Source organism: Neofelis nebulosa, chromosome 12, assembly GCF_028018385.1.
Source record: "Neofelis nebulosa isolate mNeoNeb1 chromosome 12, mNeoNeb1.pri, whole genome shotgun sequence".
Taxonomy (NCBI): Eukaryota; Metazoa; Chordata; class Mammalia; order Carnivora; family Felidae; genus Neofelis; species Neofelis nebulosa.
The window spans coordinates 39,273,337-39,299,928 of record NC_080793.1 but is presented as its reverse complement, the minus strand read 5'-3'; the positions used below and the strand labels follow the sequence as shown (position 1 = coordinate 39,299,928).

Sequence of the window (26,592 nt, the reverse complement as noted above, 5' to 3'; positions counted from 1 at the left end):
GTCATAGTGCTAAGATATGGTGGAGCTGGGATTTCCAAAGCCAGTGCTCCTACCACTACATTATACTGCTGGCTTCTAAGAAGAAATATTCCCCCATGATATCCAGGTCCAGAAGAGTATATAGGACAAACTTCTGTCTGTAGAGTCCTGTTGCACAGTGTTTTTAGGATGTGAATCCCTTCTGTATAATAAGTAGCCAACTTGACAATATATCCAGTCAGCTTCTTAGTAATAAGAGGAATAGGAGTGCCTGGGTGGCTCAGTTGGTTAAGCATCCAACTCTTGATTTCAGCTCGGGTCATGGTCTCACAGTTTGTGAGATAGAGCCCCATGTCAGCCTCTGCTGACAGCCCAGAGCCTGCTTGGGATTCTCTCCTTCTCCCTCTCTCTCTGCCCCTCCCACCCTCATGTGTGCTCTCTTTCTCTCTTTCAAAATAAATAAATATTTAAAAAAATATTTTTAATAACTAAATAATAAGAGGAATACCTAATACTAAGAGTTGATCAGTTACAAATGACAAAATTCTACAGCTTTAACTTAAGACAAATTTTTAATTCCTGGGTTCAAGTCACTCAACAGTTGTATGACCTTGGATAAGTTACTTCTTTAAGCTTCATTTTCTGCATCTGTAAATAGTAATGATATGAGCAACAACACTTATAGATGTTTATGAATATTAATTCAATGCATCTAAGAGGCTTGGTACAGAGTCTGGCACATGGTAAATGGTCAAGTAATGGTAACTTGCTTTTATTACCCAAATCTAAGAGTAAAACAGACATCAAACTATTATCTTGGTACTTCTGCTACTTGGAGCAGGGGTAAATGTTGGGCCAGAGGCATTGTGGTTAAGATGTGGGGGTGATGCTGGAGAATTGTCTGTGGTGGGAGAGCTGTCCAGATGGGGCTATGCAGCTTGGCCTGCTACCTGCCAGGTAGTAGGCCCCTCTCCTTTTACTGCTTCCATAGGTCCTTCCTCAGAACCCAGGGACTCATCTATTTAAACTATTCCATCCCTCAGTTGGCATTTTAAGTAAATTCAATAATAATAAGTTAACCCTCTGCATGAACTATCATTCTGAAGCCTTTAGCAGAAATGGCCCTGTCATGACTACCAGAAAACATCAAAAGTGATGCAGATCAGGTGGTCAATACCATGGCTGAAGGGAAAGGAGTCCCTAAAACTTGCTCTTTTGTGGCTTTGGAAATCCTTCTCTTGACAGCTGTCCTGTTTCTCCTGTCAGGCCCCTAGAGGTTGCCAAATCCTATTCCCTGACAGCACCTTCCTTTCAAAAGAAAACATTGAGTTTCTCTCATTTATATGTATCAGGACTCAGAAGCCACAGTTGGCCCCTTTGTGTCTCTATTTTGGGTTGTTTCATAGATTGTAAAATTCTCTGGAGGAGTTATTCTCAACCCTCTTTACACATTAGAGTCATTAAGGAGCATTTTAAAACACCAGTGCCCTGTCTCTACCTTGTAGCAATTGAATCAGTCTTTTGGGGGGTGGGTCTTTCCCTATGATTCTAATAAAGAGCCAGTGTTGTGAACCACTGCTCTAAAGGTTATAAAAACCTGGGATTGAGGGGCGCCTGGGTGGCTCATTTGGTTAGGTGTTTGACTCTTGATTTTGGCTTAGGTCATGATCTCGTGGTTTGTGGGATCGAGCCCCAAGTCAGGCTCTGCACTGGCTGTGTGGATCCTGCTTGGGGGATTCTCTGTCTCCGTCTCTCTCTCTCTATCCCTCCCCTGCTGTCTCTCTCAAAAATGAATGAACTTTAACACACACACACACACACACACACACACACACACACACACACCTACCTGGGATTGAGTCTAGGTCTGAGGGATATTTGAAATAACCTGGAGTCATCCACACCTGACCAGCAATGTATCTTGTCAGTTTAAAGTTATTTAAATGTGCAGCCATGAAAATCATTTCACCTGACAGGGTTGCAGCATATCATGTGAAGTATAACTGTTGAATGATAATAGTCATCTTTAAAGAAATGTTTAAACTTAAGTCTCATGTGGATTCTGTCTGTTGAAATGGGTCACCCTAGAAAATTAGGCACTTGTTCCTGGATTGTTTTTAGTGTTTAAAACTTATTTAAGAATTATCAGAGCTGGTGTAGGAGTCATATTAAAAAATCCAGCCAGACCACTGTATAGGCACACCTGGTTTTTTATACCAAATTCTTTTACCGACTTGATTTATTAAACTTGGTTGTAATTGGCCTATAATTCCCAAAGGATTGTGATTTGCCATCACATAGAATGCCCCCCACAAACGTTTCCAAAGAAGTTCCCAAAATATTTTTTAAATGGTTGTATTTCTAAATTAGTGTGTAAGTTACCAGGGTATCTCTTTTGAAGAGAATAGTATCTATTTGAATATATAAATTCCATTTTCTAATTTTTTTGGTTTCTTTATATCATCACTCCTAGAAGAAGCATTCTGTTCAGAAGTCTAATTCTGACCTATCGCATATCTCTAATTCCAGTTCTTTCCATGAATCCCTTTTTCCTTTGTTCTCTCTTTGCATTACTTACTAGCATGCCTTCCCTCATGTCAGCCGCCTTTTCACCGATCCCATTGTTAGCCCATCACCTGATTATATACTAGCTGATATAAATGTCTGTACTTCTCATGGACCTACTGGATTTATGCTTTATTGCTTCACTCAGGTTCTGATCTTCTAAGAGATTCCATCGCCCATTCTGCCATTCATCTGAGTGGCAAGCTATTTTTATCCCTACACATCTCACTAAGTGGGCTAAGACCATCTATGGACATGTCATCTTTGTCAGACCCAAATAAAACCAGTATTTTGACTTGGGCTCTATTTTTCTGGTTAAATATTCTAAGATGATAATGCCATCAGTTCCTTCTATATGAAAACATTGTTGGTATCTTTGTTTAAATAGTTTAATCAACTTTAGACAAAGGCTAAAACATTTTGTAGTAGGTTTATTTGTTGCCACATTCACAATAAGACCCAGTAGGGGCAGCTTTGTTCAGGTTTGGATACATGAGTATGATTTATTCATCTAAGCCCTTCTCTTTTAGTCTCTGCCATCCAGGACCTTGCCCACCCTGCCCTGCCTTTATGACTAAAACATGTGAATGTGGACGGACAAGGTAAAGTTAGAACTGTACTCTAAAGACTTCAGTTTCTACATTGATGATTTATCTGTGAATTTCTAAATTAAGAATTAGTAGGTACATATAAATAAGTGGTAAGCATAAATAGTACTTTTTTGTAAAAAGTATTTGTTCTTCTGGCCCAATCCTGTTTTGCAGTCTTATAAGTGATTAAGAAGTTATATGCATGGTGAGATTGCCCATTTCAGGTGAAATGCCGAGGTGACAAGGACTTTTTTCTTAACCTCTCTAGTGGGTGAAAGAACCAGGATTGAACCCAGGCTTGTTAAGGTTCAGGACACAGGGGCCATTTACCTGTACCTAGCATAATATCTGACATCTAGGAGGTTTTCAGTGAATATTGTTGAATGAAAGAATAAGTGACCCCAGAGCCCACCCTCTTTTCATTATAGTAACAAGTTCTCCATCATCAGGGCAAGGATCAGTGGTAGTTATGGAAGGTCTCTGAGGCCCAGTAAGACCCTGAAATAATTTCTGAACCACAAGACAAAATGGGATTGAGTCAATTTTCAGTGAATCTCATTTGTTTAGCATTTACTGAACTTAAAAGGATAGTAATGCGGCCTGAGAGTCACATGCAAGAGCTCTGGGTCAGAAAGACCAGGTCAGATCTAGGCTCTGCCACTAATTGGTTATTGACATGGGCAAGTTGCTTAAGCCTCATTTTACTTATAAAATAGAAATAATAGTGTTCACTTCCAGGAGTTTTATTAGACATGATGCTGAGCCCTGAAACTGATTATGTGTGTATATAACAGTGAGTTTTTAAAACAAAGTAGGGGACAGAATACAACTCTTTTTGTTGGGGCGCCAGGGTGGCTCAGTTGGTTAAGTGTCCGATTCTTGGTTTGGCTCAGGTCATGATCTCATGGTTCATGGGATTGAGCCCTGTGTCGAGCTCTGTGCTGTCAGCACAGAGCCTGCTTGGGATTCTCTCTCTCCCTCTTTCTGCCCCTCTCTCACTCACTCTCTTTCTCTCTCTCAAAATAAATAACTTAAACTCCTTGCAGGAGAGTAGACTCCAAGCTCTAAACCATTACCCTGCAAGAGACCTGAAGACAGTTGTCTAAAAGCACTGATCTCATATCCTTCCCTAGCCAATAAGTCAGCAAAATTAAGGTGCTCATTAGAACAAAGCCAGAATGATTTTCCCATCTGAAATCAAAGTCACATACAGTATGTCCTTAAGTATTATAACTGCATAAAATGCCAGAGTACTGGGTCCCAGGAGAATACCATTGTACTTCCAATCTGAGTATGTACATTATAACTACCCCACCCACCCTGCAACTTTCCTACCTCCATCTGTAAGACATTGTAGGAGCTCCAGGCTCTTCCCCTCCTGCCTGGGAGGGGGAGTTCCCCTACCTCGTGGGAACTCAGAAGAAATCCACAGAGAGGAACTTCACTTCACTGGTCAGAATATAGGGGAGAGAGAAAGGCAGGGTGGGAAATAAGGAAAACAAAGCAGGAGAAAAGAAAGAGTGGAGAAGAGGAGGGTGATTGAGGAAATAAAGACTGGAGGAGGGAAACAGAAGAGTGGGAAAATGGGGCCAAGAGAAAGGTTTCATAGTTTTGGGGAGGAAGTTTGTGCTTCGTTGTTTAGCTATCCAACAGGAACTTGTCCAGTGTTGACTAATTCTGCCTTTACATCTGTTTTCTTTCCAGGCACACAGTTCGCTGTGGTCAGGCTGTTTCAGTCCACTGTTCCAATCCATGTGAGAATCTTTTGAATTGTGGTCAGCACCATTGTGCTGAGCTATGTCATGGGGGTCAGTGCCAGCCTTGTCGGATCATATTGAACCAGGGTAAGTGGTGGGCACACCAACTAGCAATACTTGTGTACTTTTCTAGAACCTTATTTATAGTTGTGTTGATGACAAGGCCTCTAGCGTTGTACCTTGGGTAGGAAGAATTGGAGATAAATTAATGCTTAGATGGTTTTCATTAGTTTAGTTACACAATACCACTATAAGTCATTGTCCTGTAGAATTTGAACAGTAGATTTTAAAATGCTGTTTAAAAATAACTACTTGGGAAATTAAAAAAATAAATAAAAAGTAACTGTAAAGGATCTAGAAAGGCCAAAAAAATCTTGAAAAGAATGAACTTGAAAGGATTAAACTATCTGATTTCAAGACATTTAAAGTTCCAGTAATCATGACATTGAGTTGTTGCTGTTAAAGGTAGACTACTAGATGCATGGAAGAGACTAAAGTCCAGAAACAGACCCACATATATACAGTTAGTTGATTTTCAACCACAATGTTAAGTTAATTCAATGGGAAAAGAAGTCTTTTTACAGATGTTGCTAGAACAACTGGATGTATACATAAGAAAAAACAAACCTCAACCCCTAATTTACTCTTTTCACAAAATTAATTCTACATGGATCACAGACTTAAATGTAAAACCCAGAAACATAAAGTTATCTTCCAGAATAAACTATAAGAGAATATTTTCATGACTTTGGGGTTAAGTAAAGATTTCTTGGACAGAACAACAAAAATACTAACCATAAAAGAAAAAATTGATACATTGAACTTTATCAAAATTAAAAGCTTCTCTTCATCAGAAGATACCATTAAGAAAATGAATAAATCGGGGCGCCTGGGTGGCGCAGTCGGTTAAGCGTCCGACTTCAGCCAGGTCACGATCTCGCGGTCCGTGAGTTCGAGCCCCGCGTCAGGCTCTGGGCTGATGGCTCGGAGCCTGGAGCCTGTTTCCGATTCTGTGTCTCCCTCTCTCTCTGCCCCTCCCCCGTTCATGCTCTGTCTCTCTCTGTCCCAAAAATAAATTAAAAAAAAAAAAAAAAAAAAAAACATTAAGAAAATGAATAAATCAATTGCATATTGTATCCAGAAATTTTGAAGTACTCTTACAAAGTAATTAAAGATGAACAATGGGGCGCCTGGGTGGCTCAGTGGTTAAGCGTCTGACTTCAGCTCGGGTCATGATCTCACGGTCCGTGAGTTCAAGCCCCGCATCGGGCTCTGTGCTGACAGCTCAGAGCCTGGAGCCTGTTTCAGATTCTGTGTCTCCCCTCTCTCTGCCCATCCCCTATTCATGCTCTGTCCCTCTCTGTCTCAAAAATAAATAAAAGTTAAAAAAAATTAAAAAAAAAAAGTACCTATAAAAAAGATGAACAACTTAAACAATGAGCAAAAGACTTGAACAGATACTTCGTAAAAGAAAACCTATAAATAGCCAACAAACACACAAAAGGTGCTTAACACCTTTAAATACTAAGGAAATGTAAGTTAAAACCACAATAAGTAATATAGTATAACCACTTTAGAAAACAGTCTGGCATTTTCTTAAAAGGTTAAATGTAGAATTTTATCATATGACCCAGTAATTCCATTCCTGGGCACATATCCAAAAGAGATGGAAATATATGTCCACAAAAAAACTTGTAAATGCATGTGCATAGCAGTACTAGTCATCGTAGTCAAAATGTGGAAGCAATTCAAATGACTGTCACTTGAGGAATGGATAAACAAATGTGGTATGACCATACATTGGATTATTATTCATCCATGAAAAGAATGTAGTATCAATACATGCTATGAAGTAGATGAACCTCCCAAACACTACGCTAAGGGAAAGAAACAAGTCACAAAGAAACACATACTGTGTGATTCCTCTGTTTTTACAATAGTCCCTGATCTGCAGGGATCCCAGGCTACAGTGTATTGATGCCCTATAGAGTTTTATTTTATTAAATTTTACCTTGGTGTGATGCTGTTGATCTGTGTTGGCACCTAAAATAAGTAACAGCCCTATGAAATGTTTTGTATTGTGTACTGTAAGAATTTCATGTAAGGAACTGTGCCATGTAATACTCAATTTCTCTTTATGGGTCCTCCTGGGAGAAATTCCTGTCTGGCTTTAGTTCCAAGACTGGTTGTTTTTCCTCAAAGACTATTGATCTTTTTATCTTAGAAGCCTTGTATGATTGACCTAATGTTTGTCTTTATAGTGTATTTCTTTTTCAGCTATGATTTTTTTCTATGTCTCTACCATTGTTCCACTTTTCACATCTTTAATTTTATGTTCTTTTGCTATATTTCATATATTCTTACGTGTTGCCTCAAATCCATTTTGAGATAAGGCAGGAGTTAAGTATATGCTGGCAGTTTGGTCTTAACAATATAGATTGTGGTGTGAGAGTCCCTTTAATGTGGACCATTTATAGTTCTTAATTCATATTATGCTTTTACTCACCTAATTCAACCAGATCTTTTTTGTACAAATTTGTATGGATTCCCGTCTCTGCCTTTGTGTTGCTGTGTAGTTGATTTTTCAAACCCAGTGGAAGGCTTTTTGTTTGTCCACAGTAAATATCTAGGGGACTGTTATGGCCATGAGTACAGTTTGTTTCTCTTCTCTATTTGTAATTCTCCTAGGATCCCTTTCAGCCTTATCTAGAGATTTAATAAGCATTCCTTCTGGGGGTTCATTCATGTGTTGATAAAAATGCTGAATAGGCTAAAGCTGGCAGCAGAGACCTTCCAGACTCCTCTGGTTCCATATTCTTCAGCCAGCGGTGACTCCATCCAAGTCTTCTGTCACCAGCTCATATTGCTGTCTCTTGTGCCTAGGCATAGTGGGGCTTTTTAGTATTGTACTCCGATTATTCCCTAATTGATCAGGGGCTCCATTTTGGCTTTTTTGGTTTTTAATTTTTTTGGTTTTTATTTTATATTTGAGAGAGAGAGACAGAGACACAGAGCGAGCAGGGGAGGTGCAGAGAGACAGAGACAGAATCTGAAGCAGGCTCCAGGCTCCAAGCGGTTAGCACAGAGCGCAATGTGGGGCTCGAACTCACGAGCAGTGAGATCATGTATATATATATACATCTTTATCCGTTCATCTATTGATGGATTCTTGGGTTGTTTCCATATCTTGGCTATTGCAAATAATGCTGCAACAAGCATAAGGTGCATGTATCTTCTCGAATTAGTGTTTTTGTTTTCTTTGGGTAAATACTTAGTTGTGGAATTGCTGGATCATGGTATTTATGTTTTTAATTTTTTGAGGAACCTCCATACTGTTTTCCACAGTTGTTGCGCCAATTTCTATTTCTACCTGCATTGCACAAGGGTTCCTCTTTCTCTACATCCTCATCAATGTTTGTTATTTCTTTAAAAAAAATTTTTTTTTAATGCTTACTTATTTTTGAGAGCAAGAGAGACTGAGCACAAGCAGGGGAGGGGCAGAGAGAGAGGGAGATGCAGAATCTGAAGCAGGCCCCAGGCTCTGACTTGTCAGCACAGAGCCTGACACGGGTCTTGAACTCATGGACCACAAGATCATGACCTGATCCGAAGTCAGATGCTTAACCGACTGAGCCACCCAGGCGCCCCGAATTGTATAAATTCTTTATATATTTTGGATATTAACTCCTCATTAGGCATCTCATTTGCATATATCTTCTCCTATTCCTTAGGTTGCCTTTTTGTTTTGTTGATGGTTTCCTTTGCTGTGCAAAAGGTTGTGTTTTTTTTTTATTTTTTTTTTTGTTTTAATTTTATTTTTGAGAGAGAGAGCACTAGCAGGGGAGGAGCAGAGAGAGAGGGAGACACAGTATCTGAAGCAGGCTACAGGCTCTGAGCTGTCTGCACAGAGCCTCATGTGGGGCTTGAACTCATGGACTGTGAGATTATTACCTGCGCAGAAGACAGACGCTTAACCTACTGAGTCACCCAGGTGCCTGCAAAAACTTTTTATTTGATGTAATCCCCAGTAGTTTATTTTTGCTTTTATCTCCCTTTCCTGAGGAGACCTATCCATAAATATGTTGCTAAGGGCAGTGTCCAAGAGATTACTGCCTGTGTTTCCTTTTAGGAGTTTAATGGTTTCAGGTCTCTCATTTATGTCTTTAATCCAGTCTGAGGTTATTTTTATGTGTGATATAAGAAAATGGTCCAGTGTCATTCTTTTGCATGTAACTGTTTGATTTTTCTAGCACCATTTACTAAAAAAACTGTCTTCTCATTATATATTCTTGCCTCCTTTTTTATAAGTGAATTGGCCATATAGGTGTGGGTTTATTTCTGACCCTTGATTCTTTTGTTCACAGCTGTCTGCTCATACCTCAAAAAAAAAAAAAAAAGTCTCTGTTCTGTCTGAGCAGAAACTTAGGAAAGAAAAGCTCGCTTGTAGAAATTCCCAGTTACTAGGGTTTGTTTATGAATTCATTGATTTCATAAATGCTGGTTGTGTTTCCTACATCTATATTAATTCATCCAATAAGTTTTTATTGGATAAGTGAATCAATTTTAGAACCGGAGATGAAACTGCACATGTACTTACTAGAAGGTGGAAAGTAGATTTTAAAAATCAAGAGTCTTGGTTATGTCTTCATTGATTTGAGGCTTTCCCTCTTTTCATTGAAAGTTTTTGGTCTGTTCAGTACAGTGTTTCATTTTACAAACATTATGTCTCATGTTTAGTTAGAAATATTTATTTAAATTTTTACTATGTGATTTTATGATTTGATGTTTTTATAATGTTACGTTTATTCTAATGTTGATTTTTCTGTGTAAGTAGATATCTAAGTTGTACTGAGAAAGAAGGAAAGCATCGTTAGGTCTGCAGGATTTCTAAATTGAAATCTTTTGGTCTGCATTTATTATGTAGGGTCAGGCATATTTGCATAGATTGATTTTAATGAGATAAATTTTCACTATCTTTTAAAAAAATTTTTTTTATTAAAAAAATTTATTAAGAAATTTTTTTTATTAAAAAAATTTATTAAAAAATTTTTTTAATAAAAAAAAATTTATTAAAAAAATTTTTTTAATGTTTATTTTTTAGAGAGAGAGAGAGAGAGAGAGAGAGAGTATGAGCGGGAGAGGGGCGGGGGGGGGGGGATACACAGATTGGAAGTAGGATCCAGGCTCTGAGCTGTCAGCACAAAGCCTGACGCGGGGCTCGAACTCACGAACCGCAAGATCATGACCTGAGCCGAAGTCAGACTTTCATCCAACTGAACCACCCAGGTGCCCCTAAAAAATTTTTTTTAATGTTTATTTATTTTTTAGAGAGAAAGAGCATGAGAAGTGGAGGGGCAGAGAGAGAAGGAGACACAGAATCTAAAACAGGCTCTAGGCTCTGAGCTGTGAGCACAGAGCCTAATAAGGGGCTCAAACTCATGAACTGCGAGATCATGACCTGAAGTCGGACACTTAACCGTCTGAGCCACCCAGGCTCCCCAAGATAAATTTTCATTGTAAATTGAAAATGTAAAATGAGGAGCGCCTGGGTGGCTCAGTCAGTTGAGCAGCTGACTTCGGCTCAGGTCATGATCTCACAGTCTGTGAGTTTGAGCCCCGCGTTGGGCTCTGTGCTGACAGCTCAGAGCCTGGAGCCTGCTTCGGATTCTGTGCCTCCCTCTCTCTCTGCCCCTCCCCTGCTCATGCTCTGTCTCTCTCTGTCTCAAAAATAAATAAAAATGTCTTAAAAAGAAGAAAAAGAAAACGTAAAATGACACTTAGAAAAATTATATAAGTTGATGAAATTAATTCTTATCAGACTTTGTTACATTTTAATACATCAGAAGCATAACTCCTTAAACATATTTATTCCTGCCCTCAAGAAATAAAGAAACTCATTACTTCTTTTGTTGTTGTTGTTTGTAGGCTATATTTAATTAACGTATTTAATTAATGCATCTAAAAACATATTTTTAATTTCAAAATGTTTACAATTTTTATAAAGTCCCAATAAATGCTTTTTGCTCACACCACAAAGAGCCATGGACATAGTACGGAGGCTATCACTAAAATATTCTTTTTTACGTATGAAGTTCGTGGCCTTAAATAATAAAGTGATCTAAATTTTGCAAGACGTTAATGATGAATAATAAGAAACATCTCTAAAACCACACAGGATTGACTGTAAAGAGCACCTCCTGACCATGGAAGTCATTTAAAGGAGCAATTAAGTTAGGGCCTGAAGTCTGATGTTCTGTCACAAATTTATAGTGATTGGGTTCACCCTCTACTTTTACCAATGTAGGCATATTAGAACTCATTGTTTCTTGAACCCATTGGGAAATCTATAGAAGTTAAGCTGGGTTCTTTATCTAGCAAATAAAATTCTTGAGTTGTTTGAACTTCTTACTCAGTATCAATTCTTAAACATGATTACTTCAAATTCAACAATAGAATACAAATTATTGAAGATTTTATATTGTACCAGTTTTTTTATTCCTTTTTAGCAGTAGAGAGTTTTTCCAAGCATTTTCTGTGAGCCCCAGTATATAAAGTACTAAATCTCTGCTGCTTGGGTTGAAGTGAAGATGGGAATGATTTAGTCATCAACTCCTCCATGACTATCACCAGCTTAGTTTCCATGTTCTGAAACATCTCCAGAGGACCCCAGGGAGCCACACAGTAAATGGCTCTCAGCTAATGGCCTCATGGACCGGATAGTAGCCTCTAAATTTAGAGAATTGCTTCACTTTAATGCTGCTTTGGGGATGTGCTGCAGAGGCACCATGGGATATCAACAGTCTTACAAGGCCTTTTTTACTTCTGTGCTAAAGCTTCTCAGGTGGGTCTTAGAGCTGCTATATATGCCACATTTATTTCTGCATCAGGTCTGATCAACATTAATGAGTTGCATTTTGTGCTTTCTTATAGATTGTTTGGAAAATTTTAAGAACCCATGCAGGTTACTAACCTTTGTTTTTTAAATTGTGTCCTCAAGTATGCTACTGTGGCAACACTTCCCGAGACGTGTTATGTGGAACAGATGTAGGAAAGTCTGATGGATTTGGTGACTTTGGCTGTTTAAAGATATGTGGCAAGTAAGGTTTTATGTTTTTCTCAGTTAGAATAAAGCTGTATTTTATGCAACAATTATGTAATAGTCTGTTGTTTTTCCTAACAGGGACTTGAAATGTGGGAACCATACGTGTTCTCAAGTGTGCCACCCTCAGCCCTGCCAGCCATGCCCACGGCTCCCCCAGCTGGTGCGCTGTTGCCCTTGTGGCCAAACTCCTCTCAGCCAATTGCTAGAACTTGGAAGTAGTGGTCGGAAAACATGCATGGATCCTGTCCCTTCATGTGGAAAAGTGTGCGGCAAGCCTCTGCCATGTGGTTCCTTAGGTAACTAGTAGGCATAAAGTTGTCTTTAAAAATATGAGTGGAAGTGTTTGGCAGCAGTGACTTTATAAGGAGAATAGCGTTAAATTTTAGTTATAATATCAGAGGCTTTTAAAAATATTAATGATGAAATTTGTGTGGGTACTTTTTCTTTCCTCCTCAAAAATTTCAAAATGTGAAAACTCACATTTACCCAAGTGATTTCTCCTTCTGCTTTGGGTATTTTATTGCTAACTCAGGACAGTTGTGAGATACTATCCCATGAGGGGGTTATGATTTCTCTTAGCCTACACTAGTATGGACATGATCTATCCTTTTACTAATCCAGGGTTCAGTGAGTGTTTAAAGGCATTTTCATGTAATAGGAACATGTTAAATAACTGGGTCAGATGTTTAAGAACTAAAATTCTAAGTACAATAAAACTTTAGCCATTTGGGTCACTCAAGAAATATATTTTCTATAGCTAATTTTCCCATATAGTTGAGGAGTAACACCTCTTGAGCATCACTTTGGATGGACAGTTTTCTAAAATTCACATTTTCTTCTTTCTTTAAATAGAGTTTATTGGAGATAAGTTTTTCCCCTTTGTTGACCCAGAGTCATCATTTTCCTGAACCTCAGTTGTCGTATCCTGCTGGGTACACTGGTGCCCTCAGGGCCTGCTGAGGTTTCTCAGGCAGTTTCCCCACACTAGTATGCAGTTTGAATTGTTTATCTACTTGTTAAAGCTTTCGGTTGTTTATTTTCCTGGCAATGCTTTTAGCATTAGTGACTCTCCCTTTCTTCTGATGTGTGGCTTCTGATTACTTGGATATAGAAACCAGAAGAAATTTGTTTGAATTGGCTATAAAGTAATAGTCTGAGTTCTGAGACATTCTGGGGCATTCCTTGGGGGAGGTGCTGGTATAGTTTTGCAATGACTTGGCACCTTCTATCCTGGGTGAGTGTTCAAAGGCTGTGTGTTTAGAAGAATGGATGTAGGCAACTGAGTTTGTCTAAGAGAGGTGTTCCTATAACTGCAGCAAAGCTAGAATCTTTAGGTTTGGTTTCCATGTTTATCAAAAATAGAGATTTCATATTTCTTCCAAACACCAGCAGGAACCAGTAGGTACATCCTACTGTATTTTTTACAGTCTGACTTTAAAATTGTGTATAGAGGAGGAATGTTCTTTTCTCATATATTTTTTTAACGTTTATTTATTTTTGAGACAGAGAGAGACAGAGCATGAACGGGGGAGGGTCAGAGAGAGGGAGACACAGAATCTGAAACAGGCTCCAGGCTCTGAGCGGTCAGCACAGAGCCCGACGCGGGGCTCGAACTCACAGACCGCGAGATCGTGACCTGAGCTGAAGTCGGCCGCTTAACCAACTGAGCCACCCAGGCGCCCCATCTTTTCTCATATTTTAATACACGTTTCAACTGCATTAGAAAAATCAATTGTCTATTGGTTCTCTTTGCCAACTGTGAAAATGTATCTTCAGATAAACTCTGTAAAGTGAAGATCAAATGACTTCAAAATCAAGAAGGATGGTTAAAGTCTTCCCTTTTCAGAAAGCTCATGGGTCAGTTTTATAACAATTTTATATACGATGACCACAAGAAATCCTACCATGGGGCTAAAATATGTTGGCAATGAGAGAAAGACGAAATGCGAAATGGGTAATACAGGGGGACTTGAGCAAGAGAAGAATAGTAATTATCAGTATAAACCAGCCCCAGGGGTAGGATAAGAACAGATCAAGGGATTTGAGGGTAACCACTGTACCTCATCAGGTTTTTAATCATAAAAAATTTGTAAGGAATTAGGCTGAGTTGGATTGAGAAGCTCAAAGACAAGCCCATGTGAAAACAGTGGCTCTCAAGTTTATTCAGATCTAGCTTATCCATAGAAAGTTTGCTGAGGTCTTTTAGTGTCTCACTCAGTAGGAATTTCTATCCTAGATAAATTGCTTTAGTACAAGACACTAGGTAGAGTTCTGCTTTCACAGTGGAAATATGAGGAGCTACATGGACCCACTCCCCAGCAAAACAAGCAAAACTGGGGAAAAGGAATCATTTAAAGTCTCTGGAAATTGTCTGATGGGCATACCTCAAATGAGTATTTATTAAAGAAAATCTACTGAAACTCAGTAAGAACAGCAAGAGTCTGTGTTGTTTAAGTCACAGTCCATTCCCTCCCTTCCACCCCCAGCTCAGCTTAACAAAAGCTCCACTCAGGATAGGTGTGCCAAGAAGATGAGGCTTCCTCTACCCCTAAGATCCCAGTCAGGGGTTACCAAGTCTCACTGGGAGGAGCACACTGCCAGCATTTTTCATCCCCTCTAACTCCAAATTGAAGAGGCTAAATTTCTGGGACACTGGCTGGCTCAATTGGTAGAGCATGCAGTTCTTGTTGGGGGTGTAGGTTCAAGTCCCACATTAGGTGTAGAGATTACTTAAAAATAAAATCTTAAAAAAAGAGGCTACGTTTCTGGTAGACACAGCTGAGAGTTGTAGGCTCCCTTCCATACAGCCCACCCATAAGTCAGAAGTTTTACTCCAATCACAGCAGGTTAAAATATTGGGGCCCTAGTCATCTTCACCCCAGCTCATTTGTAGAGCAGAGGCTCTATGCTGAAAGATACAAGCCAAGAAAACCAGAGGCTACTGTCCCACTCACCACCAAAAGTAAGTAACTGAGACTTTTCCTAGGGAGAAAGGTAGTCCATAAAAAAGAGAGCTCCAAAGTACTCTCCAAAGGAAAGGACTTTAATTTGAAATAATGTAGAGAAGTTCAGGCCTAAAAACCCTTCAGAAAATAATAGCTCTTCTTGATTAAGGGCAGCTAGCTAAACTGTAAGCCAGCTAGTTCAGCAGAAAGAACCAGGGAAAGAGGTAGCTAAGGGAGCCCCTCTGGGGTCAGAACAGACTTCACAGACTTGCCTCAAAGATCACCCTTACCCAATTTCATTGGATCAGACTGCTGAGCAATTTATGCCCAACAGAGAGAAAGTAGAATGAAGAAAAGTGAACAGCACTTCAAAGAAATGGGAGTACTTTTAAGCACACAAACATATGTAATGGGAATACCAGAATGGTAGAAAGCAGAAAAATATTTGAATAACTGAAAACTTTTCAAATTTATTGAAAACCTTTAATCTGTATATCCAAGAAGCTCAACTCCCAATAGGACACATTCAGAATGTTCCACACCTAGATACAAGTAAAAAGCCGAAAGCCAAGGATAAGGAGAAAAAGCAGCAAGAGAAATATGACTCCTTACATACAAGGGAACCCCTATAAGATTAGCAGCAGACTTCTCATCAGAAACAATGGAGAGCACTACATCACAACAAGAAGATACTGAGATGACCTGTTCAAAAGTGCTGGGGAAAATATACTGCCATCTAAGAAGCTTCTATTCAGCAAAACTATCTTTCAGAAATGAAAATAAAGGGGCACCTGGGTGGTTTAGTCAGTTAAGTATCTGACTCTTGATCTCAGCTCAGGTCTTGATCTCAGAGTTGTGAGTTCAAGACCCATGTTGGGCTCCGTGCTGGGCATGAAGCCTACTTTAAAAAAGAAAAAGAGAAGGAAGGAAGGAAACACAATTTATTGCTAGCAGATCTACTTCACAATAAATACTAAAGTAGTAAGTTCTTCAGACTGAAAGCAAGTAAACCCAGATATAAATTCATATCCATATGAAAAATCAAAGAGTAAATGTAATTGCATAATTATAAAAGACAGTATAAAAGCATATTCTTTTTGCAGCTGACTTAAAAAGTAGTTGTATAAGATAATACGTAATTGTATTATTAGGGTTGTAACATGTGGATATATATCTGACAATAAGAGCACAAAGGAGGTGGGTGAGATCAAAGTAAGGAAGTGACACCAAGTGGTAACTCAGATCTGTAGCAACAAATGAAGAAAATCAGAAATGGTAAAGATGATAAATGTAACAAACTATGAATGTATGCTTGCTCTTTTCTGTTTTAATAGACATAACATTACATAATAGTATATTGTTGGGTTTGTAACATGTAGACGTAATAATAGCATAAAAGAGAAGAGAGAATAGAGCTACATAGGAGTAAGGTTTCTCTATCTCACTGGAATTAGGTTAGTATAAACCTGAAGTGGATTCTGGTAAGATGTATATCGTAAGTGGGGCGCCTGGGTGGCTCAGTCGGTTAAGCGGCTGACTTCGGCTCAGGTCATGATCTCGCGGTCCGTGAGTTCAAGCCCCACATCGGGCTCTGTGCTGACAGCTCAGAGCCTGGAGCCTGTTTCGGATGCTGTGTCTCCCTCTCTCTGACCCTCCCCGCTCATGCTCTGTCTCTCTCTGTCTCAAAAATAAATAAACGTTAAAAAAAAAATTTAAAAAAAGATGTATATCGTAAGTCCTAGAACACCCATTAAGAAAATAACCAAAAATTGGGGCACCTGGGTGGCTTGGTCGGTTAAGCGTCCGACTTTGGCTCAGGTCATGATCTCACAGTCCGTGAGTTCGAGCCCTGCGTCGGGCTCTGTGCTGACAGCTCAGAGCCTGGAGCCTGTTTCAGATTCTGTGTCTCCCTCTCTCTCTGACCCTCCCCGGTTCATGCTCTGTCTCTCTCTGTCTCAAAAATAAATAAACGTTAAAAAAAAAATTTAAAAAAAAAGAAAGAAAATAACCAAAAATAAATATAGTGAAATGGGGTGCTTGAGTGTCTCAGTTGGTTGAGCCTCTGACTCTTGATTTCAGCTCAGGTAATGATCTCATGGTTCATGGGATTGAGCCCCTGCTTGGGATTCTCTCTCTCCCTCCTTTTCTGTCCCTCCCCTGTTCACGCACATGCACACACACTCTCAAAAAAGAAATAAACACGGGGGCACCTAGGTGGCTCAGTTGGTTAAGTGGCCGACTTCGGCTCAGGTCATGATCTCAACTGGTTTGTGAGTTCAAGCCCCACGTCTGGCTCTTTGCTAGCCTGGAGCCTGCTTCAGATTCTGTGTCTCCCTCTCTCTCTGCCCCTCCCCTACTCACACTCTGTCTTTCTCAAAAATAAATAAACATTAAACATTTTTTAAAAATAGGGGCGCCTGGGTGGCTCAGTCGGTTAAGCCTCTGACTTTGGCTCAGGTCATGATCTCACGGTTCGTGGGTTCGAGCCCTGCATCAGGCTCTGTGCTGACAGCTCAGAGCCTGGAGCCTGCTTTGGATTCTGTGTCTCCCTCTCTCTCTGGCTCTTCCCCATTCATGCTCTGTCCCTCTGTCTCTCAAAAATAAATGAACATTAAAAAGTAAATCTCATCGATTTAAAAAAAATTTTTTTAATAAATAAAATAAAATAAACATTTAAAAATATGCAGTGAAGGGGCACCTGGGTGGCTCAGTCAGTTAAGCATCTGACTTCGGCTCAGGTCACGATCTCATGGTTGGTGGGTTTGAGCCCCATGTTGGGCTCTATGCTGACAGCTCAGAGCTTGGAGCCTGCTTGGGATTCTGTGTCTCCCTCTCTCTGCCCCTCCCCCACTCATGCTCTGTTTCTCTGTCTCAAAAATAAATATTATATATACACGTGTGTGTATATATGTATATATATACATATGAGTCATTGAGTCATTGAGATTATGGATCATGATTTCTGATTGTTTATGATCCCCGGATTATTTTCAGAGTCAAGAGTACTTCAGTAAAGTCGTCCATGGCTATAATTTTAAGGAGGTTCAAGTCTAACCTTGAGACTTGAGGCCTAAAGAAAGAAGTCAGAAGATCTGTTTTTTGACTTAGGCAAAGAATCATGCACTCCAGAGGATATGCCAGTGACTAATTCTGGGCCCTGTCTTTGCCGGAAAAGGTCCAGCCTGCCAGATGAAGGGAAGATAGGGGAAGAGGCATTGACTACATCCTTCTTCCCTCAACTCTGCTTCTGGAGTTGTAGGCAATAGAAGTAGAAGACCAGTGTGGCTAGTGAACTTGGGAGTCTGAAAATGAGTACTTGCAATGTTCATTCCTAGCTGTTTTCATTTTTATTAAAGATTTCATTCATACCTGCGAAAAGCTATGCCATGAAGGAGACTGTGGACCATGCTCTCGTACATCAGTTATTTCCTGCAGATGCTCTTTCAGAACAAAGGTAAATCCTGAACAATGTTAGTGCTGTTACCACCAGTACCTTTTAAATTCATGATTATGGGATGGGAAGAATCAAAGTAACTTGTTTTAATCTTATCATACTATATATGATTTATTCAACCCAGCCAGTGTATGCTGAGAGCAACCATGGGTCCGTTGTGTGGTAGATATAGACTGGGGGTCAGGTAGCACTCTAAGCTCAGAGGCCAGTAATGGGGCTGAGGCAAGTATCCAGATAGCTCTACCAAATAAAAGTGTGATAATGCTAGATGCTAGGAGAGAACAAAAGCACTGTTGCTAACTAAGAAATTGGAGAGAATATAGTCTATACGATCACCCTTATCTCTGACAGTCATTGCAAGAGTTTAGACAACTGCTGAATTAGAGTAGTTAGACCATCCTAATTTCTGATACCAACTGCAGTCCAGTGTCCCTAAGACCACCCTCAGGGTTTGATAATTCACTAGAACTCAACAGAACACATAGAAAGCTGTTATAATCATGGTTACAGTTTATTACAGGGGAAGGATACAGATTAATATCAGCCAGAGGAAGAAACATGCAGGGCAGAGTCTCAAGAAAGTGCCAAATAAGAAGCTTCTAATTGTTCTCTCCCTGTGGAGCTGGAACAGCGTTAACATTCTCAACATCATTTTGTGATAATATGCATGGAGTGTTGCCAACCAGGTCACCCAAGGTCACCCAAACCTGGGTGTTCAGTTTTTACTGAGTCTCCATTGTGTAGACATGGTTGACTGCCCATGTGGCTGGTCTCAATCTCCAGATTGTCACCAGAGGTCTGCCATTACTCTGTGACCCAAAGCCCCCATCCTAAGTCATATTATTGGTCTCTGTGGTGTAGCCAGTCCCCACCCTAAGACTTTTCAGTATGGCCAGCCTGTACGCTAAATCATGTTAGACTATGTGATGACCCAAGGCCTCAGGCAAACAATGACACTCCTTCAGGCATGATATTCCAGGAGCTTAGAGATCACTTCCCAGAAGGCAGTGGCAAAGGCCAGATCACCCTTTCAGTAAGGTTAATTATTCACTATACAACTGTTTTTGTCAATTTCTTCTTTCTGCCCTGGGCAGTTTTGATTGGACTTTTTGTTATAAAAGGGACATCTTACCATTTTGGAATTCATGCCCATTCCTATGTTTGTAACCAGAGGCAAGAGCCTTGCTGTCTTTGGGAAATCCAGCTTGGAGAACATAGCAACTATTGATCTGTCCTCTCTGACCCACCTTCAGTGCATATTCAACTGCTACCAAGCCCAAGGGCTGGGTAGCAGCTGACTTGCAAATGATTCTGAGGATCTATTCCAGAAATTGGCAGCTAGCTTACCGGGGAAGCTTTAGAATAAAAATGTAAAAATAATGTAATTTACATGTGGCAAAAGATGTGTGCGCGCATGCGTGCACACACACACGGCTTTTTTCCTGAAAGAAACCAGAGTACATGGGTCAGTAGAGATATTTTGAATGTCAGACACAGGATCTTAAAGACTGTGAAATACTGTGATTTAGTAATCACAAATTTAGTGATGCCCAGAGGTGCTGGCTGTGACCAAGAAGCACAAGCAGAGTTGGGATGTGTGAGCTAGAAATGGGTACTGTCTGTTTGCTTCTTTCTCCCCAACAGTCCTGTTCTCTCTGTGCTTTTTTGATTCTCATTCACTGTCTGCCCTCACTCTAATAGCAGATCCCATGGCAGTGAGCATATTCATGAAAAGCTGTGTATAAAGTGAATTTTTGCAAATAAAAGTTTTATTCTAAAATTGCTGGAGGCACTCACTGCAGTATGAATTCTATTGAAACCTTTGACAAAGTGAAAAATCTCTTTGCAATTGATGGTCATCACCTCATTCTTCAGCCAGATTTTTCATGAAATGTCTTTTGTAATGGAATGGGCTTTTCCATGGAAGTGAGTTTTCTAGATAAATAAAACTTATTTCTTGAAGCTTCAAAGGTGGTTTTCTTTTAATCACTTTGGTGGGAATCTTTGAAAAATGTATGCTGTACTACCTCTTGCCAAAGAATACTGTATTTAAGTTTTTATTGGTAATTCATATGATTGTCAGGATCTACAGGAGCTCTCCCTTTCCCTGCAATTAAGATAACCACTCCAGTATGTCATTTCTTCTCTGCAGTCCAGTGTTTGCATTAACTGGAGCACGCACTCTAGCAATTTCATGACTCACCTTTGCTTTGTATCTCCAGGGAACATATGGGCAACTCTTCCTTATCATCCAACCCAGCCAACTAATGTATCTAAGACATCTTTGTAGCCAAGAATCTTCCACTTCTTAGACTTTTGCTTCTGTTTTCAACTCTAGTAACTGCCCTTTTCTTCAGAGTCCTTTTCACTAAGAAAGAATATTTTTAGCATTTTGCTAGTTTCTGAGTACCTAGCAACCTGTAAATGACATCAAAGCCAAATTCAGATGTAGATACTGGGCAGCCAGGCTCACTCTCCCCCAAGTGACTGACTTGCTTCCCACACAGCATCCTCTCCACACATGTTATTTGGGATCATGCCTCAGCAAGTTACATATGGTAGATCTTTGGGGTCGTTCATACGTAATTACCAAAGTCATAAAACTGAATGCCAGAGGACTACTATATTCTACTTTGCTGCATTTCTGCAGTGTCATGCTGCTCTTAAGTGTGTTGACCTGTTTGCCTCTGGTACCAGATAATTACATATTTTCAATTTTTCTGCTTTTTGTGGCTTTTTCTGTCTCCTTTGCCAGGCAATTTTTTTTCTTTGCTTTATGTACTTTTAGCAATCCCTCCTTCCATTCAGATTTTATAATTCCTAAAATCTACTTTCAATTAGGAGGCCAGACCACAAAGATTGTTACAATTATATTTGCACGAAATGTCAGTAAACCAGGAGACCCACTGTGAGTAAAGCATATTCATATAGAAACTGGGCTAACCTAGCTCCAGATAGGTGAAGTTGGCGAATAAGTGACTACCAGAAAAGTATAGGATATTTAGGGTGCACGTGTTATATATAGCATTATACTCTAGTTGTGTTGTTTCATTTGTTCCTAAAGGAGTTACTGTTGGTTTTTTGTTTTTTGTTTTTTGTTTTTTTTCTTTTCCTTTTTCCATAGGAGCTTCCATGTACCAGTCTCAAAAGTGAAGGTATGACTGAGAATGGGCATGAGGGGACTTTCTGGGGTAAAAGTAATTGTTCTGTTTCTTGATAAGAGTTTGTATTATATATGTCATAATTCCGCAAAGGTACACTTAAGATTTGTATATTTCATTTTATATGTTTCATTTTCTTTTGCCTCAAAAGAAAAATAAAAATCATAAGTTCTGGTTAATTAAGTTCTAAAAAAGGTAAGTGTAGTCATATCTGCAGTTTACTTTAAAATGTATCAAATATTAAGGTAAATTGATAGGTGGATAGAAAGGTGAAAAAATAATGGTAAAATCTCAGTAATGGGCATATGGATATTCACTGTAAAGTTGTTTCAACCTTTATGTTTGGAAATTTTCATAATAAAATGGTAGTAGTGGGGGTGAAGGAGAATAATACCTAATGCAGCAAGCTTTTTACATACTGACTGTGATGCTAGATCCCCTTAAAGCTTGATATGACTGTTGGACACCTGGAACAGGTACTCAGCCAGCAAGCCTTCTTAACCTTGAGGCCTACAGTATTGTTTCTTCCTTTGTCTTTGATCCTGACATCCCACACTATTAAGATTCTGTCTTTTGCTCACCATCACTTAGTCTTTTGTTTAAGCCACCTTAATACCTGTTTGGAAAAGTGATAGAAGTTAAATGTGTACAAAATAAAAAGATCTTATTCTGGCCAGGAAGAAAGCTGTTTTAGATTAGGATGCTTTTGTCTGCAGGTATCAAAAACCCAAGGAAAAATAACTTTAGCAATAAGGGGCTTTACTGTCTCACATAATAGGAAGTATGGAGGCAGAACAAGTCCAGAGTTGGTTAATTCCAACCTCCTGATTCCAGGACTCCAGTTCAGCTTCTCTGACTTTCTTGGTTTTCTCCTCATGGATATAAGTTAGCTACAACAAGTCCACACATCAACATCTTACCCAGGAATATCTAAAGGAAAGAAAGAGATTCTTAAGCTTCCTTTCCTTCTCAAGAGCAAGGAAGACAATCCTGAGAGGACCTCAGTACACTTTGTATCACATGCTCCTGCCTAAACCCAACGTTAGCAAAGAAAATGGAATTAATAGGCTAGACTTTTCTACATTCACCCCTGAAACTAGGAGCACATGGGTACCTAGTTTCTGAGCAGAATTAAGCCTCTGTTAGCCTTAAGAAGGTGGGGAGTGGGGGGCGCCTGGGTGGCTCAGTCGGTTAAGCGGCCAACTTCGGCTCAGGTCATGATCTCACGGTCCGTGAGTTTGAGCCCCGTGTCGGGCTCTGTGCTGACCGCTCAGAGCCTGGAGCCTGTTTCGGATTCTGTGTCTCCCTCTCTCTGACCCTCCCCCGTTCATGCTCTGTCTCTCTCTGTCTCAAAAATAAATAAACGTTAAAAAAAAAATTTAAAAAAAAAAGAAGAAGGTGGGGAGTGGTTGTTTGGAAGGTAAGCAGAAATATCTGCCTTAAAACCACAGTCAAAATTGTGGTTATTAAAAATATAATTTGAAAAAATTACATTAATATGCTTTTAAAGTAAAAAAAAAAAAAAACAACGGAATAAAAACAATATAAAGGAAAAAGTGAAAATACACCCTAACCTGATTTTTCCCTCCTCCCCTTCCCTGATGAAACTGTTACTAGTTTGTTGGATTTGGGTCCAGATATTTTTCTGTATTCATATAGCTTTATACATCTGCCAGTTAGTTTTATTTTTTTCTCCTAAACTTAATTTTATACTAAACATATTGTTTGCAATTTGGTTTTTTTTTTCTTCCCTCAAAAACATTTTCTATGTCAGTGTATATAACTCTCCCTCTTTCACAGTATTCTGTATGTGGGTATGCCACAGTGAGGTTCACTCTTTCCCTCTTGGTGATCATTTAGTTTGTCTCCAGTTTTTCCCCATTATGAATAATACAGTATCCATCTTGTCCCACTTTTTAAAACTTTATCATCAAAATTTTTTTTTTTTAATTTTTTTTTTAACGTTTATTTATTTTTGAGACAGAGAGAGACAGAGCATGAACAGGGGAGGAGCAGAGAGAGAGGGAGACACAGAATCCGAAACAGGCTCCAGGCTCTGAGCTGTCAGCACAGAGCCCGACGCGGGGCTCGAACTCACGGACCGTGAGATCATGACCTGAGCCGAAGTCAGACGCTAAACCGACCGAGCCACCCAAGCGCCCCTATCATCAAGATTTTTAACCATATGTGAGAGTAGAAAGATTAATATAATAAACCCCTATGCACCTGTCACCCATCATCAGTAGTCAGCATTTTGCCTATCTTGTTTCCATCCCTTCCTTCCCTCCTTTTTATTTTCAATGAAGTACTTTGAAAATAAATCTCAAACATCATTTCACTCATAAATACTTCAGCACCTAGCCTATTTTTAAAAATTGAGGTAAAATTCACATAATGTAGAATGGGCTGTTTTAAAGTGTACAATTCAGGGGTGCCTGGGTAGTCAGTTGGTTAAGTGTCTGACTCTTGATTTCAGCTCAGGTCATGACTTCATAGTTCATGAGGTCGAGCCCCATGTCAGGCTGTGCGCTGACAGTGCGGAGCCTGCTTGAGAGTCTCTCCCTCTCTCACTGCCCCTCCCCTGCTCACTTTCACATACACTGTCTCTCTCTTAAAGTAAGCATTTATTTAAAGTGTACAATTCATTGGCATGTAACAGATTCACAGTGTTGTGCAACCATCACCTCTATCTAGTTCTAAAACATTTTCATACCTAAGGGGGAGACCCTGTATTCATTAACTTTTCACTTCCCACTCACTACCCCCTCAAGCCCCGAGGAACCACTAAACTGCTATGGGTTTACCTATTCTGAGTATTTCATATAAATGGAATTCTATAATACATAACCTTTTTATACCCAGCTTTTTTCACTTAGCATGTTTTCAAGATTCATCCATGTGTAGCACATATCAGTACTTCATTCCTCTTTATGACTGAATAATACTTCATTGTGTGGATATATCGCAATTTATTCATCTGTTGATGGACATTGTGGGTTGTTTCGATATTCTGGCTATTTGGATTAGTGCTACTATGAACATTTGTACACAGTTTTTGTTTAAATTTTTTTGGATACATACCTACAAGTGGAGTTGATGGATCATATGATAATTGTGTGTACTTTTTTAAAGAACTGCCACAGCAGTTTTCCGTAGCACCTACATCATTTTACATTCCCGCCACCCAGACGCCCCACTTATTTTTTTGTTTTTATTTTCGTTTCTTATGTGTTTTTTTTCTTAAAGCTATCCTATGTAGATATGAAGTGATATGTCATTAAGGTTTTGATTTGCATTTCCCTAGTGATGCTGAACATTTTTAAATGTACTTTGCCATTTGTAATCTTCTTTGGAAAAGAGTCTGTTTAAGTCCTTTGTCTGTCTTTTAATTGGGTTCTCTTCTTGTTGAATTGTAAGAATTCTTTATGTATTTTAGATCCTAGAGCTTTATAGATAGATGATTTGCAAATATTTTCTCCTGTTATGTGCGCTGTCTTTTCACTTTCTTAGTGGTGTCCTTGGTACACAAAATCTTTCAGTTTTGATCAAGCCCCAATTTGTGTTTCTTCTTTTGTTGCTTGTGCAACAAAATATATTAAAATATATAAAAATATATTTTCAAAAGTATATGTATAGGAATAGTTACTTAAAATAGAATTACCATTTAAATTTTTGATAGATAACATATGTGTACCAAAAGTTTATACTCCCATCCACGGAGTGTGCCTTGTTCTCTACACCTTCACCCGTACCATATTGTCTTTTTTTTTTTTTTTTCTGTACAATCTGACAGGTGAAAATTTTTAGCATATCTTATTTTAATATGCATTTTCACCATAACTAATTTATTTACATTATTACATATGTGTTTCTTCAGCTTGTAGTCATCGAATATTTGTTGAGTGAATGTTCATCTCCTTTCTTTTTTTTTCTTTTTAATTGGCCACAACAGATGCTACATTTATGTGTGATAAGCGATGTAACAAGAAACGGTTGTGTGGACGACATAAATGTAATGAGATATGCTGTGTGGTAAGTGGACCTATCATTAGGGACAATCAGTTCATCCGGGGGCCAAGCATCTAGAAACCTCAGCCATCTGGAATGTAGTCCAGATTCAGACATCACTGGGAGAGGCCCCTGAGCAGTAGTGAGAGAGCTGCCCAGAGAGACAGGCCTGGGCCTTTTTAGGCCTTTGCCAAGTCAAGAAGTCAGCCAGTGGCAATATGGGGAAAGAGAAGAAAGACAGAAGCCCTCAGGCTCCAGAGCCTAAGACCATCAGATGAGCATACAGTCCTCTGCAGGAGATTGTGTGCTGTCCCAATACACAGATTGGGCTGGTCTTAGCAATTTGGGCTTTGGGTTTCATATACAGCTTGGATCAGGTCAATAGGCAAAATGAGTGGGGCATTTTTGAAAGAAGCAAGTTTCAGTTATCTGAAGTATTCACTTATATGGAACTAAATAAAGCACCACCTGGCAGTAATTGGGTTACCATGTTGTGCGTGTGTTTGTGTGTGTACAAACAAGAGCACACAGTGCCATTAGCAAAGTAGTGCATGTGTACACATGCTTATGTATGTATATCATACATAATTGTTATTTTTGAAGTTTACATACTGATAAGATGAAGAATGATGAAATTGTACAACATATTAAGACTTACTTTTAGGAGCGCCTGGGTGGCTCAGTCAGTTTAGCATCTGACTTTGGCTCAGGTCATGATCTTGTGGTTTGTAAGTTCAAGCCTTGTATCAGGCTTGCTACTGTCACAAAGAGCCCATTTCAGATCTTCTCTCTCCCTCTTTCTCTGCCCCTCCCCTGCTCACTGGCTCTGTCTCTCAAAAATAAACATTAAAGGGCGCCTGGGTGGCGCAGTCGGTTAAGCATCCGACTTCAGCCAGGTCACGATCTCGCGGTCCGTGAGTTCAAGCCCCGCGTCAGGCTCTGGGCTGATGGCTCGGAGCCTGGAGCCTGTTTCCGATTCTGTGTCTCCCTCTCTCTCTGCCCCTCCCCCGTTCATGCTCTGTCTCTCTCTG

At 39.5% G+C, this 26,592-nt stretch overlaps 1 protein-coding gene across 2 annotated transcripts in view; it reads left to right on the top strand.

Moving 5' to 3' along the window:
- Nucleotides 1-26,592, top strand: part of NFX1 (nuclear transcription factor, X-box binding 1) — a 73,932-nt gene that overhangs the window by 24,402 nt on the left and 22,938 nt on the right. For both annotated transcript variants that reach the window (XM_058695119.1, XM_058695120.1), the window contains exons 6-12: nt 3,075-3,146; nt 4,839-4,978; nt 11,889-11,988; nt 12,072-12,289; nt 18,295-18,392; nt 21,517-21,547; nt 25,506-25,585. In XM_058695119.1, coding sequence (XP_058551102.1) covers nt 3,075-3,146; nt 4,839-4,978; nt 11,889-11,988; nt 12,072-12,289; nt 18,295-18,392; nt 21,517-21,547; nt 25,506-25,585 — 739 coding nt within the window. The remainder of the gene's footprint in view (nt 1-3,074; nt 3,147-4,838; nt 4,979-11,888; nt 11,989-12,071; nt 12,290-18,294; nt 18,393-21,516; nt 21,548-25,505; nt 25,586-26,592) is intronic.